This window comes from Epinephelus lanceolatus, chromosome 17 (assembly GCF_041903045.1).
Source record: "Epinephelus lanceolatus isolate andai-2023 chromosome 17, ASM4190304v1, whole genome shotgun sequence".
Classification (NCBI taxonomy): Eukaryota; Metazoa; Chordata; class Actinopteri; order Perciformes; family Serranidae; genus Epinephelus; species Epinephelus lanceolatus.
In genome coordinates this window covers 36,292,680-36,307,939 of record NC_135750.1, presented here as the reverse complement: position 1 = coordinate 36,307,939, position 15,260 = coordinate 36,292,680, and the positions used below count along the sequence as shown (strand labels likewise).

At 39.7% G+C, this 15,260-nt stretch overlaps 1 protein-coding gene across 1 annotated transcript in view; it reads left to right on the top strand.

Moving 5' to 3' along the window:
* Positions 1-15,260, top strand: part of LOC117248433 (ras and Rab interactor 2-like) — a 62,785-nt gene that overhangs the window by 25,379 nt on the left and 22,146 nt on the right. The window contains exons 4-7 of the mRNA XM_033613511.2: positions 1,146-1,356; positions 2,363-2,474; positions 9,407-9,479; positions 13,591-13,682. Of these exons, the coding sequence (XP_033469402.2) occupies positions 1,146-1,356; positions 2,363-2,474; positions 9,407-9,479; positions 13,591-13,682 (488 nt within the window). The remainder of the gene's footprint in view (positions 1-1,145; positions 1,357-2,362; positions 2,475-9,406; positions 9,480-13,590; positions 13,683-15,260) is intronic.

The window sequence follows — 15,260 nt, the reverse complement described above, 5'->3', positions numbered from 1 at the left end:
GGCAAACTCTGATGAGCTGTGATGGGCCACACTCAGACCAACAGAGCCCTGCTAAAAAAAATGCAGCCCTCTCATTCATTTGGTGTCAGTCTGTTGGGGCAGCGAGGGTGCCAACACAGGAGGAGTCTGGCAAAATAAAGCAATATTGTAGTTTACTGTTGAACTGTTATGCCAGATTGTTTGTTACCAGCTGGCCGACATATTGTTTCCTGTGCCAAAAACAGCCAAGCTTGCATTGCCTCACCTACCAGCAAAAGCTTTTATTGGTCTCGTGCAGCACAGTGCATTCTGGTAGTTGAAGATTTTCTACCTCTTGAGCAAAAACAAATGCAACAGCCATTTTTCTCCATTTTTTTCTGGTTAGCACCTATTGAGAAAGTATTACTGCATAGACTGCCTAGTGTTATAAAAAGAACATCTTTCCAGCAGTAAAATACTTAAACTTTGGTTGCAACATAATGATAGGTCATTATGAAGGTGCTGCATTGGCCAATCAAATACATGCAAGCAAACATCCACGGTGGATTATTTTGTATTATGAATAATCGCACAGCAAAAGATAGTACAACATACTTAATTGTCTATTATTTTGAAACACCCTTCCTTATGTTTCAGTGCAGAGCTTCAGACTTACTGAATTCCATCTCACTATGGTGAGGGTCACTTACTTTTAGCCTTCTCTGTAGAGTTTAAAGTCCATCTTACCCTCATCTCTCCATCCACTTAATTAGCTTTTTTTCGTCAATTTCTCTCCCTTCTCTGCTCAGACTGCAGGAAAAAAACTATTTGAAACTCTTTTGGCACAGTTACATGCAAGAATTCAGGTTCTCTGTCGTAGCGACTTGACTCTAGTTTCTACCTATCATAATGTATTTACTCGGTCATTCACTGTGTGTTCTTTGTGGCTGCAATGTCTTTTGGTGAAGTAAGTCATTATGGTGGTGGCGTGGTGTGTCTTAACATGTGGGCTCTAATGATGAATAAGCATAAATAAGTCTCATTATTACTTGAGATATTCCAATCACACTGGCGTTCGACTGAATTCGTAAAAAAGTGAAAGTGTTTGTTACAACATTCTGTGGTGACATAAGAAAGTACTTTACAGGAATTGTTGTATATTTTATATTTGTGTGATTTGTTTTCAGACTGGGTGAAGAGGTTGGAGGTCTTTTCCTGCAGGCCTCCCCTTGTGCTGGGATCGGAGCGGGGCTGGCTGGAGCCAGAGATTCAGGCTACGACTCCCTCCATCGGAGGCTCAGTGTTCTGGACAGACTGGTGCACACGCATGCTGTGTGGCTACAACTGGGCCTCAGCCACCAGGATGCCATACAAATACTGCAGAACCAACCGACTGGGGTGAGGGAACATCGGCTACTTTGACTCCTTTTATCCACACCATTGACTTAAAGCTTCCACTTTGGTGTAAAAGTTGAACTTCCTAGCTTTCAAAGTAGTTGCTACCAAATAATTCAGCTTTAAGCCAACCAAAGTGTGAGTGTTTTATGATGACAAACTGCAGTCTTAACCTAAAAAAGAAATATAGGAAGTCTATGTGTTTATAGTCAAGATTCAGCACCTTTTTAGGCCTTACAGGCCTTCCTATGTTTTTGAAGGCTCATGAATGATGTTACACTGAACTCCAATCAGCTGTTTTCTTTTATACATGACAGTTAATCTTAATTGGCATTTCTTTTTCTCGACCTGAAATCTCCTGCCACATTGCATATAATATATATAAATGAAACTGATAAGGGCACAGTGGAGACCTGAACGAAAGCCAAGAGTCGGGGAGAAGAAGACATTAATTAATCAAAAAAAGATGCCTATTAAGTATGTATGACTGTTAAAATAAAAAGAAAATGCATGGTATAGACAGAGAATTGAATGAAAAGTTCCTGAAAATCATCAGGAAAACTCATCTCTAATGAAATATTCACAGGAAATAATCTGCTCAGAATTCATCCAAATCACTGGTTTAACACAGACTTTGTGCAGTTTTTGTGTTCACTATTTGGGTTAATTGTACAGGTTATCAGTTGTTTTAACCCTACCAACCATCCTCTGAACTAAAAATAAAATGTTCACAAAACTGCCTCTCTGTATTAAGACAGCTTAAACATTTATATAAATCATACAGTCACAGGTGTTGTGATTTATTTTACTGCACCGTATTAAAATATAATCACATCACTTCAAGAACTTCAGAACGTTTTAACAAGTACCGGTATTGCCTGCAAAGCTTTACTTGTTTCAAAGAGTATAACATGCAAAACAATTTGTGTCATCAGAAGCAAATGCAAAACAGTTTTAGAGCTCACAGTAAGTATGTGTCTGATTGGATGTTTCCTCCCCTGGACTGCAGACATTCGTGGTGAGGAAGTCAACCAGCCTGCAGAGGAAAGTCATATCTCTTCGCATGAACAAAGACTCTGCAGTTCCTGTCAAAGACTTCCCTGTTAAGGAGAGCCAATACAGTAAGCATCTGGGAATGTTTGTTTTTTCTTACTTTGAAATGCATAAAGCTGCCAGTCCGGTTTCTCAGTCCTCCCCCAGCAACACAAACTATTAGACAGTGGTATGAAATGGACGAGGCTATCATGGGGATTACCACACCTACCAGGTGGCAAAATATGTGCGTGACCAGTCCTCAGGGGTTGCTGTGACTGTCAGTATTAACAAAAAATTGTCTCAGTAGCTCAGCTGGAATTACTCTGCTGCTGTAATTATGCAGCCTAGATTTTGGCCAAAGCACTTGAGTAGTCATGTTTTGGGTGTTCAGAAACCTGCAATTATCATACCGGCCTGAATCATCGTGACCCACATACAATAAAAACACAGAATACACACATGGAAGTTTTTATAGTTTTTATTGGACTTTAATAGTTGTAACAGAAGTTAATCAATATATATGTGTCCCAAAATCCACAAATATCTCACAACCATGTATTGTTTGTATTTGTGTTATGTAAAGTGTCCACAAATCTACAGAGCAATTTAAAAATATGCATAATTTATCTGTAGACATGTATTTTAATCTCACATAAAAAAGGTTTTAGGTTTTACAAATGTAAATTTCACCACAACAAATACATGTGAGGTCATATTTACACACTTGTGGAACCACTAGTACATGTGAAACAGGCTTTTCACATTTCCCCCCTATTTATTTGCGATTTTTTGTCCATTTCATACCGCAGCAGATCTGTAGAAAAAAATCTACAGATGTATGGTGCAGTTTGTAACTGCGTCAGCAGAGCTACAGTCTGTACTGGGAGATGGCTAAAACAAGAGTCTGCCTACTTTAGATGAAACTACGCCAACCCTGTATAGCCACCTTTGCATTTTTACACAGAACCAAATGAGTGCGGCATCATGCTGTGCCAGTGTCTGGTTTCATACAGCATGTCGGCATCCTGGAAGCAAAAGAGGTGTGACAGGCATGTAACACAACAGTGTCAGCCTCTAATGTGACAAATAACATACACATCAGCAGCGCTTTATAAATAATAGCAATAGCATACCATTGCAATAACAATCATTTACCGTCTCTGTCATATGGCGGCTGATGTCATCCTCTGCATGGAGGGTAAGGAGCGCCCAGGGCTCATTGTTTTCCAATTTGCGGACATTCTTTGTCGTTTTTCTTCTTTGAGTTAGCTGCTAACTGCCTGTAGCTGCTCTTTAGATCTCCTGACAGTGGGTCACACACAACATGTCTTCAAAATGTCACACCCATCCCATCCCTGATTGCATCATGCTGGTTGTTGCTCTTACACAGATGCTGATTTAGCACTGTTTCTACCTCTGCTGGTGACTTGAAGGCAAGACAACTCTGTCCCCCCATTCCGCAATTGTACCTTTCATAAAGAACAGCGAGGCAGAATAACAGCACAAATTCCCACCTTGAACAAGCAATGTAAAAAGGGCCAATGACATGGAAAGTCATGGAAACCCCACTCATGCAGTTTGAAAAATAGGGACTGTTTATCAGGCCACAAATGAGACAGGAATTAGTTTGTTAGTGCACCCCAGTCACTCCGTGTCACTCCCCACCAGTAGGAGAATACTTCACAGGGAGGAGAGTGGATGGCAACTCCGGAGACAGACCTTCAGTTAGTGTCTATAGAAACTTGAATTCAGCTGGCGCATCCCCTAATGCTGGGTGTCTGATCCTGATCCTGATCCTGGACTGCTCCGCTCCCCTGTCAGATCAGCAAATTTTTGAGTTGCTGCCTTTATACAGGTTAGACCCAGCACTGCTGCTGGCCATGATCTTGCTGCATTCTGGTCTGTCCTCCCAGTCTGTATCCACAAATGTGTAATATGACTTTATATCTGTTGTGGTGAAAATATTTACATTTATAAAACCTTTATCATTTTTATGTTAAATTAAAATAGGTGTTTATAAGCAAGTTATGTGTATTGGTAGATTGCTCTGTATTTTTGTGGATGTGACATCACACAACAACAACAAAAATAATCATGTTTGTGGATAGTGAGATATTTGTGGATCATGGTACACATTTCACAGAAATAGAAATACAAATTCAAAATTTGCAAAAACATCATAACCAATAAATAGTTCTGGTCAACATTATTGGCAACCTTAGATTTGATCGACCTCCTGTTGTCTGCACAGTATTCCTCTTGAGGCTTTGTTCCAGTCAGAGAGATATCTCATGTAATTGTCAGACTCTTTGATGTACTGTATCTCTGTCTGTGAGACGTTTGGTGACGTGGAGGCTTTACTTTTCAACTTCCTCCTCTTCAATCACCCCATACCACTAAATCCCCTGTTCTTCTTCTTTGTTTGGTTCTATTTCAGTTACCTGATAATCAGGGATTTTCCTGAAGCTTTGAGCAAATATCACACTGCTGTGAATGTGTAGTGTCTTGTTCTTTTACCTGTGTATGCTGACACTTCACCACCAGAGTGGAATTTCCAAATGCTTACTGAGTGAAAGTATGTCTTGCGTGTGAATCACCGCCCACTGCAGCCTCTATTCCCCTTTCCCTTTTTTCTCTGACAGGTGGTAAAAGGTGTAGACTGAAGACACGCAACAATAAATAGGGCTCAATTCACTGAGAGTTGTGTCATGCAAAACCTGCTAGTCTCTGTATAAGTCATAGTCACTCCCAACATGTAACGTCTCCTTAAGTGAAATGACAGGGAGGAGGAAACGTGAATGCAAAACCTTTCTTTTGGATTAAGAATAATCTGTTTAACATGGATAGATTCTCCAGAACCCCACTTACTCATCCATTTAAACCTAAAGATTAAATAAGTGTGTTTGTAAATTATGTCACACTGGAAATCAAATGGAGGAATACAATCAGTTGCACCACCAAAGTCTTTGTTTGATTCACAGGTAAGACAACAGCATGATGATAAACTAAATTAAGTGACTCATTCTACACAGTTTATCTTAGTTTACAGTTATACGCGGGACATTTGTTCCTGTTTTGGATGGGTAAAGGGTTAATCAGATCAGAGCTCTAATCTAACTGGGATTTTGAAGCAGCATGGCCATGTTCACTCCAACAACAGCAGTGTGAGAAAAAAACACAGCCATTTCCGCAAGCCTATTGCATGGCGCAGGGGAGGTGCTGATGTAGTGGGCTGCAGCAGAAAGACACAGAGTTGGCTGGCAAAAAGTTGACTCACTTTAATGCAATATCATCTTGCAAGGTATTGTTTTGGTGTCTGATAAATCTTTAAATAGCTTGGATCTATTTCTTACTACAGTTTTTACATGTATGCTTTTATCTCACTACCAACCGAGAAAAAAAAAGAAAATTCTAATACGTGGCTGTTTTTGGATAAGAACAATTATTTAAACAAATGTAACATAACTTATTGTAGGAGTCAGGAGTTCCTGTTTTTCTTTTTTTTGTTTGCCAAGTTACTGCAGTTAATCCGTGGATAATCACATAACCTCAAACAAGATTAAGGGCTCTTTCACATCTACCTTGTTTGGTCCAGACTTTCAGACTTTTCAGTTTCATCTAAACCCAAATTCTACGGGTGTGAAACCTCTTCCGGACCCTGGTCCAGACCAAACAGCCTCACTCTATGACAAAAAGAGGTGGTTTCAGAATGGATCAAATTGAACTATGGCTCGGGTTGTTTCTAGTGTAAAAAAATATTTTTTTTTTCTTGAAAGTAATTAGCATGCTGTTGTCATGTTATTCGAGTAATGTAGCTCCTTTAAGGAATAGCTCAGTGCGTAGTGAATGTGTAGTCAAGAGAGGAAGAGAGAGTGAGGGTGGATATGCTCAGAGCAGACAGGTGTTGGCAATTGGAGCACAGAAGAAATTATCAGTAAATTTGTCAAGCTGTAGTAAATGTAATGTGTCAGTGTTAGTTTGTGCATGAATAAACACTGCAGCTCCTTAAGAATCAAGTTAAGTTTCTGTGACTTGCTTCTCAACTGCTTGGTAAAGCGAAAGGGATGAGCCCCAAAGTGAGTATCAGAAGCTTCTTTTCACTGCCTGTCCAGGTAATATCGTGCCATTATTCCGCCTCACCGTTGTGTATGTAAGGTATGATCCGGGAATGAGGGAACAGTGCTGTCTCACCTCCGAGAAAGTAATGGAGGCACTAACAGCGCCGAAACGATATCTGTATAAATGCAACAGCCAGCAGGATGGAATCATGGATGGCACAGGTATGACGTTTTGACAACGTGAGAGATTTAAATAGTCAATAGCAGCTGGCGGTGAACTTAAAGATGAAGAACAGTGGCTGAAAATGTCTGCAAATTGGGAAAGCATTAAGTTCCAGGATCCCCTTACCCTCTGAGCAGAGGGCTAGAATAGCTGCGCTGTAGGAGGGATGGTAAATGATTGTTATTACCATTTTATGCCATTGTTATTGAGAGCTGCTGCGCGTGTCACACCCGAGGCCAATGCTGTTGTGTTACATGTCACACTTATTTTGATTCCGCAATGCTGGGATGCAGTCTAAAATTACACATGGGAGCAGAATTATGCAGCAGTCGTTTGGTTCTGTCTAAAAATGCAAAGGCGGAAGTTCGTAATGGCCCCATAGTGTGATCTCTGTGTAACAGGGGCTTGAGAGAAACAAAGCGAGAGATAGAGATATGCACAGCAACAACGATACTATAACAATACGACATATATGACAACTATAATGATGATAATAGAAATCTTACTAATAAGAATAGTAGAAATGGGCATCAAACAGGACCATTGCAGCACATGCAACCACAACCCACTAAAAACCTGCATGACAAGAAAGCACAAAGACTCCAGGGAAGATGCTGAAGGAGAAGTTATGAACAGACATGAATGTGTGCAGATGGAGAAGAAGAGGGGGAGAGGGGGGCTCAGTGTTTCAAGGCAGTCTAGGCCTATAGCAGCATAACTAAGGGACGGTTCAGGGCCAGCCCTGACTATAAACTTTATCAAAGAGTAAAGTCTTGAGCCTTCTCTTAAATGTGAAGAAGCTGACTGCCTCCCACACCCAAACAAGAAGATGGTTCCATGGATGAGGAGATTGATAGCTTAGGGCTCTTGCTCCCATCAAGCTTGCTGTATCAAGCTTTGTTCACATTTGTTTTGGTATCACCACACGAACAAAGCCACATCACTTAACTCAAGCATGCAATATGTTGCAATATTAAAACCTTGACCTTCCCTTACTGACGTGAATTTCTGTTTCACTCTATGTGACTCATTTCAGTTGGCAACTTGATTTAAGTGTGCTGTGGCCTGTTTGAGCTTGTGTTCTTTAACAGAGAACTGTTGTTGTGAGTTGTATTGAGTTTTGTGAGTGTTCCAGATATTGAGACATACTCTGTGCAGATGACGCAAAGATGACCGATTGGCAGGCCCAAACGGAATCTGCAGATTTTTTTTATTGTTTTCAGCCGTGATCCAAAATGAAAATCTGCAGAATTCTGCTGAATGTTTTTTATTTTTTATTTTTTTGCCCGTAATGTGATAGACAATATTAATTTATGATAACAACTGAACAAAAATAACCTCACACAATACTTTAAACCTAAAATTACCTCAAGCAGACTAAAAGAACTACTCAGTAAGATAGTAGAAACTTTGAATCAGAAATTTGATTCAATCATGAATACTTTTAAGAAGTCATTCAACAAAATGTGAGACACAAGGCCATTAAAATGGAATGTTCAATGTCGAGCAGAGAGAATCCATGTGGGCCTGCTGATTGGCCAATGTGCCATGTGCCACATTAAAAATCTCAAAGCACAGTATTGTTTGGTGGTTTTATAACTACTAAATAACATGGTTAATTTTTGAGCTGTTTCTGACTGGGAACTGACTATTTCATCACACCTTGTACATCTTGTGCTAGAGATGACTTTAGATATGGAACAGCAATACATTTTGAGAATTCAATTCATAGCACAGGCAGCACGGTTGTGTGGTGGTTAGCACCGTCACCTCACAACAAGAGGGTTCCTCGTTCGATCCTGGGTGTGGGAGCCCTTCTTTGCGGAGTTTGCATGTTCTCCCTGTGTCAGCATAGGTTTTCTGCGGGTACTCTGGCTTCCTCCCACAGTCCAAAGACATGCAGATTGGGGATAGGTCAATTGGGAACTCTAAATTGTCCATAGGTGTGGTTGTCTGTCTCTATGTGTCAGCCCTGTGATAGTCTGGCGACCTGTCCAGGCTGTAGCCTGCCTCTCACCCAATGTCAGCTGGGATACGCTAAATGCCTGTTATCTCTGCCTATACTCAGATCTTGGTCGTGTTCAGATCTTTGTAAGAGGGCTTGACTGGAAGTTGTTGTACCTGTGTCCCAAGTTGTGAGCATAAACATTCTCATTACAGTCTATTACAGGCAAGACACATGCAGAAGTTTTCCTCCTCCCAACTATTACATGATCTGTTTTCCAGCAAAATGTCTTTTACACATCTATTAAGCAACAGTTTGAGTCCACATGGGAAAAGTGGTTACCACCACAGTCACTCTCATTACTATTTGTTCTGATTATTTATATGACACCTATAATACCAGTCTTATTCTTTTATCCCCAGGGGAAGTCAAGTCAATTTAGGGATTATAAAGATATAATCCATTTCTTTGTATGTATTGGTTTAAAACTTGGCTGTGGTTATTGTGCTTGTTTCTCAGCTATGTTTTATCCATCCTTTGCCAGTGAAATAAGTTAAAACATGATACATGCAGAATCAGCATGATTTTATATCTAAGGAGTTCCAGTTTTTGATCCTCATCACAGGATTTCTTTGAACCAGAAAATCAAAAATATCGATGCAAAGCATAGCTTGGTGGTATTTAGAACTAAACTGCTCAGTCACATGGTTCATTTAGACACAGTTTTTTTTTTTAATTATTTTCCTCTGACAGTTTCCTGTGTCATGATCATGTTGTTCTCTGCTCTTACAGCTTTCTCTTTGGTGGGATCAGGGCTGAGCTTTGCAGACCTTTTCCGTCTGGTGGCATTCTGCTGCATTAGCAGGTGAGTTGAGCATTTAGAATTACTCATGATCACAGAAAGACATGAAAACCACACTGATGTAATCCATGTTTCATCTATATGTCCAATACAGTAGAGTAGTTTCAATAGAATAGAGTATATTACATAAACCACTGTCTAGTTATCCATCTTCAGAGGGAAAGTCGAGAGGCATGAGCTGCATTATACATAAAAATCCGTTCTCCCTCCCTGAGTCATCAAATCTGAACACACAGACATGATCCGCATATTTTAGGATCCAGTGGGACTCACACTTGTAGAAGATCCTTCATATAAACATCCATGAGTCTGTTTAGAAATCATAGAAAAAAGAACTCCGGACCTTTCCCTGAGAATCAACATATTTTCTTCAGTATCAGAGTAAATCAGTGATAGTTGCCTGTACATTCATGGCAACACTAAAAATAGGACCTGCTAATAGGTAATTTGGTATGGGTTTAATGGTGCAAATTTGCAAAAAAGTTGCACTGTCGGTATTTTTAATACATTACTAAGGCTCAGAATGTCCCATCAACATGATTCTTATATATGTAGAACACTGAGACTCTGCTCGATCCCTTCATTTACAGATATTTGCCATGTGTTGTGCTTGTGCATATAAATATATTCATAATTTTGGACACTACAATATACAAAATACATCATGTAAGTATATTAATGTATGAAATAAAATCTACGTTTTTTCACAGTATAACTCTTACAGATATGTTGTTTTTATGAGGAGGAAACAGTCTATGTTTGGTCCTAATACAGCTCACCAACACTGCAAATCATAACAAAGGCAAAGAAGGAAGTGTCAAGTAAAAAAAGCACTCCACAAAGAATTCCACCTTTAACCTTCATCTAAACAAGGAAGCAGAGATTCATTTTTAGATGGATACACAGTTAAAATAGAAATACATGACTAGTGTACAACTGTTCCATTGAACGTAGTGTCATTGGTGCTAGAGCAAGAAGACGTTTTTTTCTTGCACATTTGTCATATCTTTAGTCATCGTTGTGTCATTCAAATAGCACAGACAATGAGCCTTTTTACTTTTGAAAGTAGGATTAAGATTTAAGCATTATGATTGGAGACACTACAGCTGGGCGATATGATTTTTTGCAATATATCAATATATTTTCAAGCAAGACATAGATTTAGACAATACAGTTTATATCAATATAGTTAGCTAAGTTGTGCCACATAATGCATACCAGTGTGCATCTCTCCTCCCTCACACTCCGCACAGCTCTGCCCCCCTCACTCACTCACAGGTTCTCCATCAACATTCAGAGAGACACAGAGCTGCTCCTCTGTTTAATCTGTCTGTTCATTAGTCTACAGTGCAACATCGGTCTATATATTGCAGATGGATGAAGGTACCGCAGTAGCACATGTACAATACTGTGAGCCTTTTCCTCCGTAACTTTTAGCCATGTCCAGTCAAGCCATGTTGCTCCGATTTGTGTTTCTGTTATCAGTTCAGACGCACGGTGCCACACTGAGCTGCAAACCTACTCCTTCTCTTGATTAGATCCAAAAGCCAGGCTGCCCGCACTCAAGCAGGTAGTGGTGGCGTCTCGCCGACCGCAGCCAACCCCCGACTATCCCCTTTTCTCCCCCTCAAACAAGCCGTGTGTAATGTGAGACTCTCCTCACCTCTGTCTTCAAGAGACCAGAGTGAAAGGTGTTTTTAAAAGTCTCTTGTGTTCAACTCTCCGTTCTTTTGTAGCTTCTAACTGAATCTCTGTGGTTTGGAGTTTAGCTTCTCTCCTGTGTCCTGTTTTTACTTTAGATATCTGCTTTATTTTACTGTTTATGTTCACTATCCTCAGTATTAGAAGTTGTGTGGAGTTCCTGCTTGAAAACTCAACATTTCCTTATTTTGCTGCTTCACAATAAAAGTTTTTACGTAACAAAATAATGGGGGACATTTATTTTTAAGACTCTGTAGGAATTAAAATATATTTATTACCAAATTAGCGAAACTTTATTAGTGGCTTTTCTTCAATTAAGACAAGTCTAATAATACGGCAGGGAGGAAAGTGAAAGCAGAAACAGCCACCCTGATATGTTGATGCCCTGCTGTGGAAAAACACATGCAGCAAAAAATACCGGGATATTGATTTTTGTCCATATTTTGCCCAGCTCTAGGATACATTAAGGCTCTTTCAGTACAGCCTCTTTATTGGCCGGCAGTGGCAGATCATTGAAATGTTACCTACCAGTCAGGCTTTAGTGTTAACTTTTTCTGTGATTTCTAAACAGTTAACTTATGAGCACATGTGCTCATGAGTTGAAAAATCTAGGAGATAAACATCAAACATCAAATAATGTTTTTTTTTTTCCCTCAAAAATACAATACAAGGAGACATTTACAAGCAAATTATTTAATTTATTTCAGTATAAAAAACTACATTCTGCTTTGAACTTTATTTATTTGATAATTATGTAATTATTTATACTTTGAATTGCTTTAAACTGCAGAAGGTTCAAAGGTAATTTATTGTCATTGTGCAACACAGGGTTGCACCAGGAAATGCAGTTGTAGTTCCTTCATGCTACACAAGAAAACCAACAAATACAACTTAAACAGTAGTGTGTTTTGAATCATCAGGAGGAATGTAAACAGCAACAACAAAAACACTGGTGAATTTCTGGGCTTCTTAACATTAAAAATTCGACATCAGGGAAACACTGTCAGTCAACTTTGACTTGATGGATAGGTAAACATTTTTCCAATAAACCTTATACAGGATACAAGCTACATGTGCAATACGGAAGTATCTGTGGTAGGAAAGAGAAATTGCTTTGTTTTTTGTCTAATATTATTAGATATTACATTCCTTGTGAAGCAAACTCTATGGCAGTCCAAAAACACTGAGGTGTTTTAAAGGAACTATTTCAAGTGTTCCATTGAATCCAGAAAGACCGTGGAGAGAGTTCAGTCTCGTCAGCTCAAGAGTACATAACAGAGCTGCTTTTTAGTAATAGGCAAAAACAACGAACAAATCTGCATGAAGCATGGATGTAAAATGTAACTGCAACTTGACTGGTTCGCAGAGGCATATAACCATGAGGCGTTAATTCTAGTTGTAAACTATAATGTCTGGTCATGAGTCGTATCGCTAGTCTCACTTCCGCTTCCTCTCCGTGCAGTTCTTGCACTCATAGAACTGAAGTTACATTCAGTTACTACATTTTTTTTCCTTTTTTTTTGTGTGTGGTGGCAGCAAAGATTTAACTGTGACGGCCACAACAGAACACTACCAGTGAAAACACTGTCCATGTCAAAGGCCATGTGTGCTCCATTACCAAAAGAAAAAAGACAACTAATTAAAACAAAAATGTAGCAAATTCTAAGGTGGGAAACTTACCATGCATCTGCAAGTGTCCAAGTGTGAACACACCCTGGCATTAGCTTATTTACATACATGCTCCTAAATATATTTACAGTTCACACATATCTATTTGTGGTCCCAAATGTGAGTGAAATGCTCACACCCTGCCAACAGTATATAGCAAAACAAAGATGAGTTTTTCTAGATAAAGGTATTTTATTTCAGGTAGGCCACATAAAAAAACTGTTCTGTGGTGCTGCTAGAGGTCAGAAACAGAGCTTAGTGTTTTAATAACTTACACTCTACTGTATATTACTTGTATTTATTTCTTCATAATACTTGTATTGTTTCCTAAATACCCAAATGTCATTTCACATTTATGTCACTCCCTGTTCTTTTGGTAGCCATGTACCCAACAGTCCAACAGCTGCAGTCATTTATCTCCGTTAAAGTGTCCACCGAGAGATTATTTCCATCACAGATCTGTAGGTAAAATGTTCAGCTTTGATCACTCAGGTTTGTTTGACTAAGGCCTTTGGAAAACTTGTAAAAGGCCCACAGGGAGGAGAGCAGTGGGCACACATTCCCCTCTGGCTGTGTGGTTGAATATACACCACACACCCAGGCTACGCCACGCTCCACTTTTCCAACACAGTGAATCACACACTTGTTGGAATGGGCTTTCTGTCCCGCCCTCTTTCACTCGATTTTCCTTTTCGCTGTTGACCAAGTCTTTCTCACTTTCACTCGGTCTTTTCTCTTTTCTTAGGGACGTGTTGCCCTTCACTCTGAAGCTTCCAGAAGCCATTGCTTCAGCCAGAACGTCTGCTGATCTTGAGGAGGTTGCTAAACTTGGAGCAGGTTTGTTATAAAATTTGGATACATATTTGGGGAACAAGCATGCGACTGGGGCATACTGTGAACTGATGGCAGCCAGTGTGTAAATGTACATTATTAGGTGATCCCATGGTTATATTAAGTAGTCAAAATGTAGCTTGGTAGGAGAGAGAGATGAGTGCAAACAACCACAGACAAAGGTTACCATGTCATCTATGTGAGCAGAGTCTCATGTTGAGTTGTGTTTACTATAAATCTCCTTTATTGCATCAACAGAAACACTTCTCCAGTCAGTTATTGGGGATATTTCATCACTTCTTTGCAGTCAAACTGATCTGTGCACTTCCCTCAGCTTCTTGCTGATTTAGAAAAGTAGAGTGTTTTCCTCCATCCCACATCTGTTGTGCGTAAAAAAAAAATGTTCCCGAGGCGTGACACTCGTAAAGCTCATCTCAACCACATTCCCCCCTACTCGAAGGATTAACTGGCATGGCAGTGCTAAATGACTCGACCCCACGGACAAAAGCTTCTTCCAGGCCCAGATGAGTGCTGTTCAGCTGGGCAAGGACTGCCTCTCTCCTAGCTGTGGAGGGCCTCAACCTTCTACAGCCGTCACCACAAAATATTGGACATTTGCAATGATACAAGCTGACACCATCTCAAGAGAGGGTGAAGTCAGTTTTTACTGTTAACAAGATCATGGATTGTCATCATTAAAAACTAATTTATGTATTTAAATCTTAACAGAGCAAATATTATTTTAATTTTTACCTGCTTCTTCTTATTTACACTATTGACTTTTTTACTTAGTTGAGGTGAAAATAGTGGTTTTAAAGTATTCAGATGTTGGTGGAATTATCCTCCACACCATCACCCTTTTCATAGCCCACTCATAAGCAAATTTACAAAGACCGGATTGCGGTCAGCCCAGATGCCAGAAGAAAATGTTGGCATTGTACGTTTCTGCAAACCACGAATACATTACATTTGAAGATCTCAGACATATCACATCAACTTTTCTGAGCTGACGTAGTACATCAGTTGACTTTGTCATCGGGAAGTGGAGGAGATGGTGGATGGTGATGGACATCTACCAAGTTGCAGACCACTGTGAACCACTATTCAGGACGAAAAACAAAACCTTTTGTGATTTAGCATATCACTGCGTTGTTTCCAGTGGGTTTATGGCACCAAATGTGGGTGTAGAGTAGCAACCTGTTGCTGTATTTTTTTAGTGTGAATACTGCCACAAAAAAGCTTCTTCTTTTTTTTTACCAATTCATCACTGCTTGGCCAGCGGGGATTGTGCCCCCGAAATCAAGTAATTAAGCCAAAACATCTTTTCCTAACCATAACCAATTGGCTACTGTGCCTAAGAATAACCACAGGTTAACCACAGTGTTGTTTAAATGTAAGGATTCAAATGATTCGCTTCATAATAACTTATAAATGTAACATATCTGTGGTTTGTAGAAACGTACAATGCCAACATTTGTTTCTGGCGATTTTTTTGTGTTGATAGCACCATGACTTGTGCATCACTTGCAACCACTATCTGCCTCATCTCAACACCAGATTCACAAAAGATATTGCATTAATGAT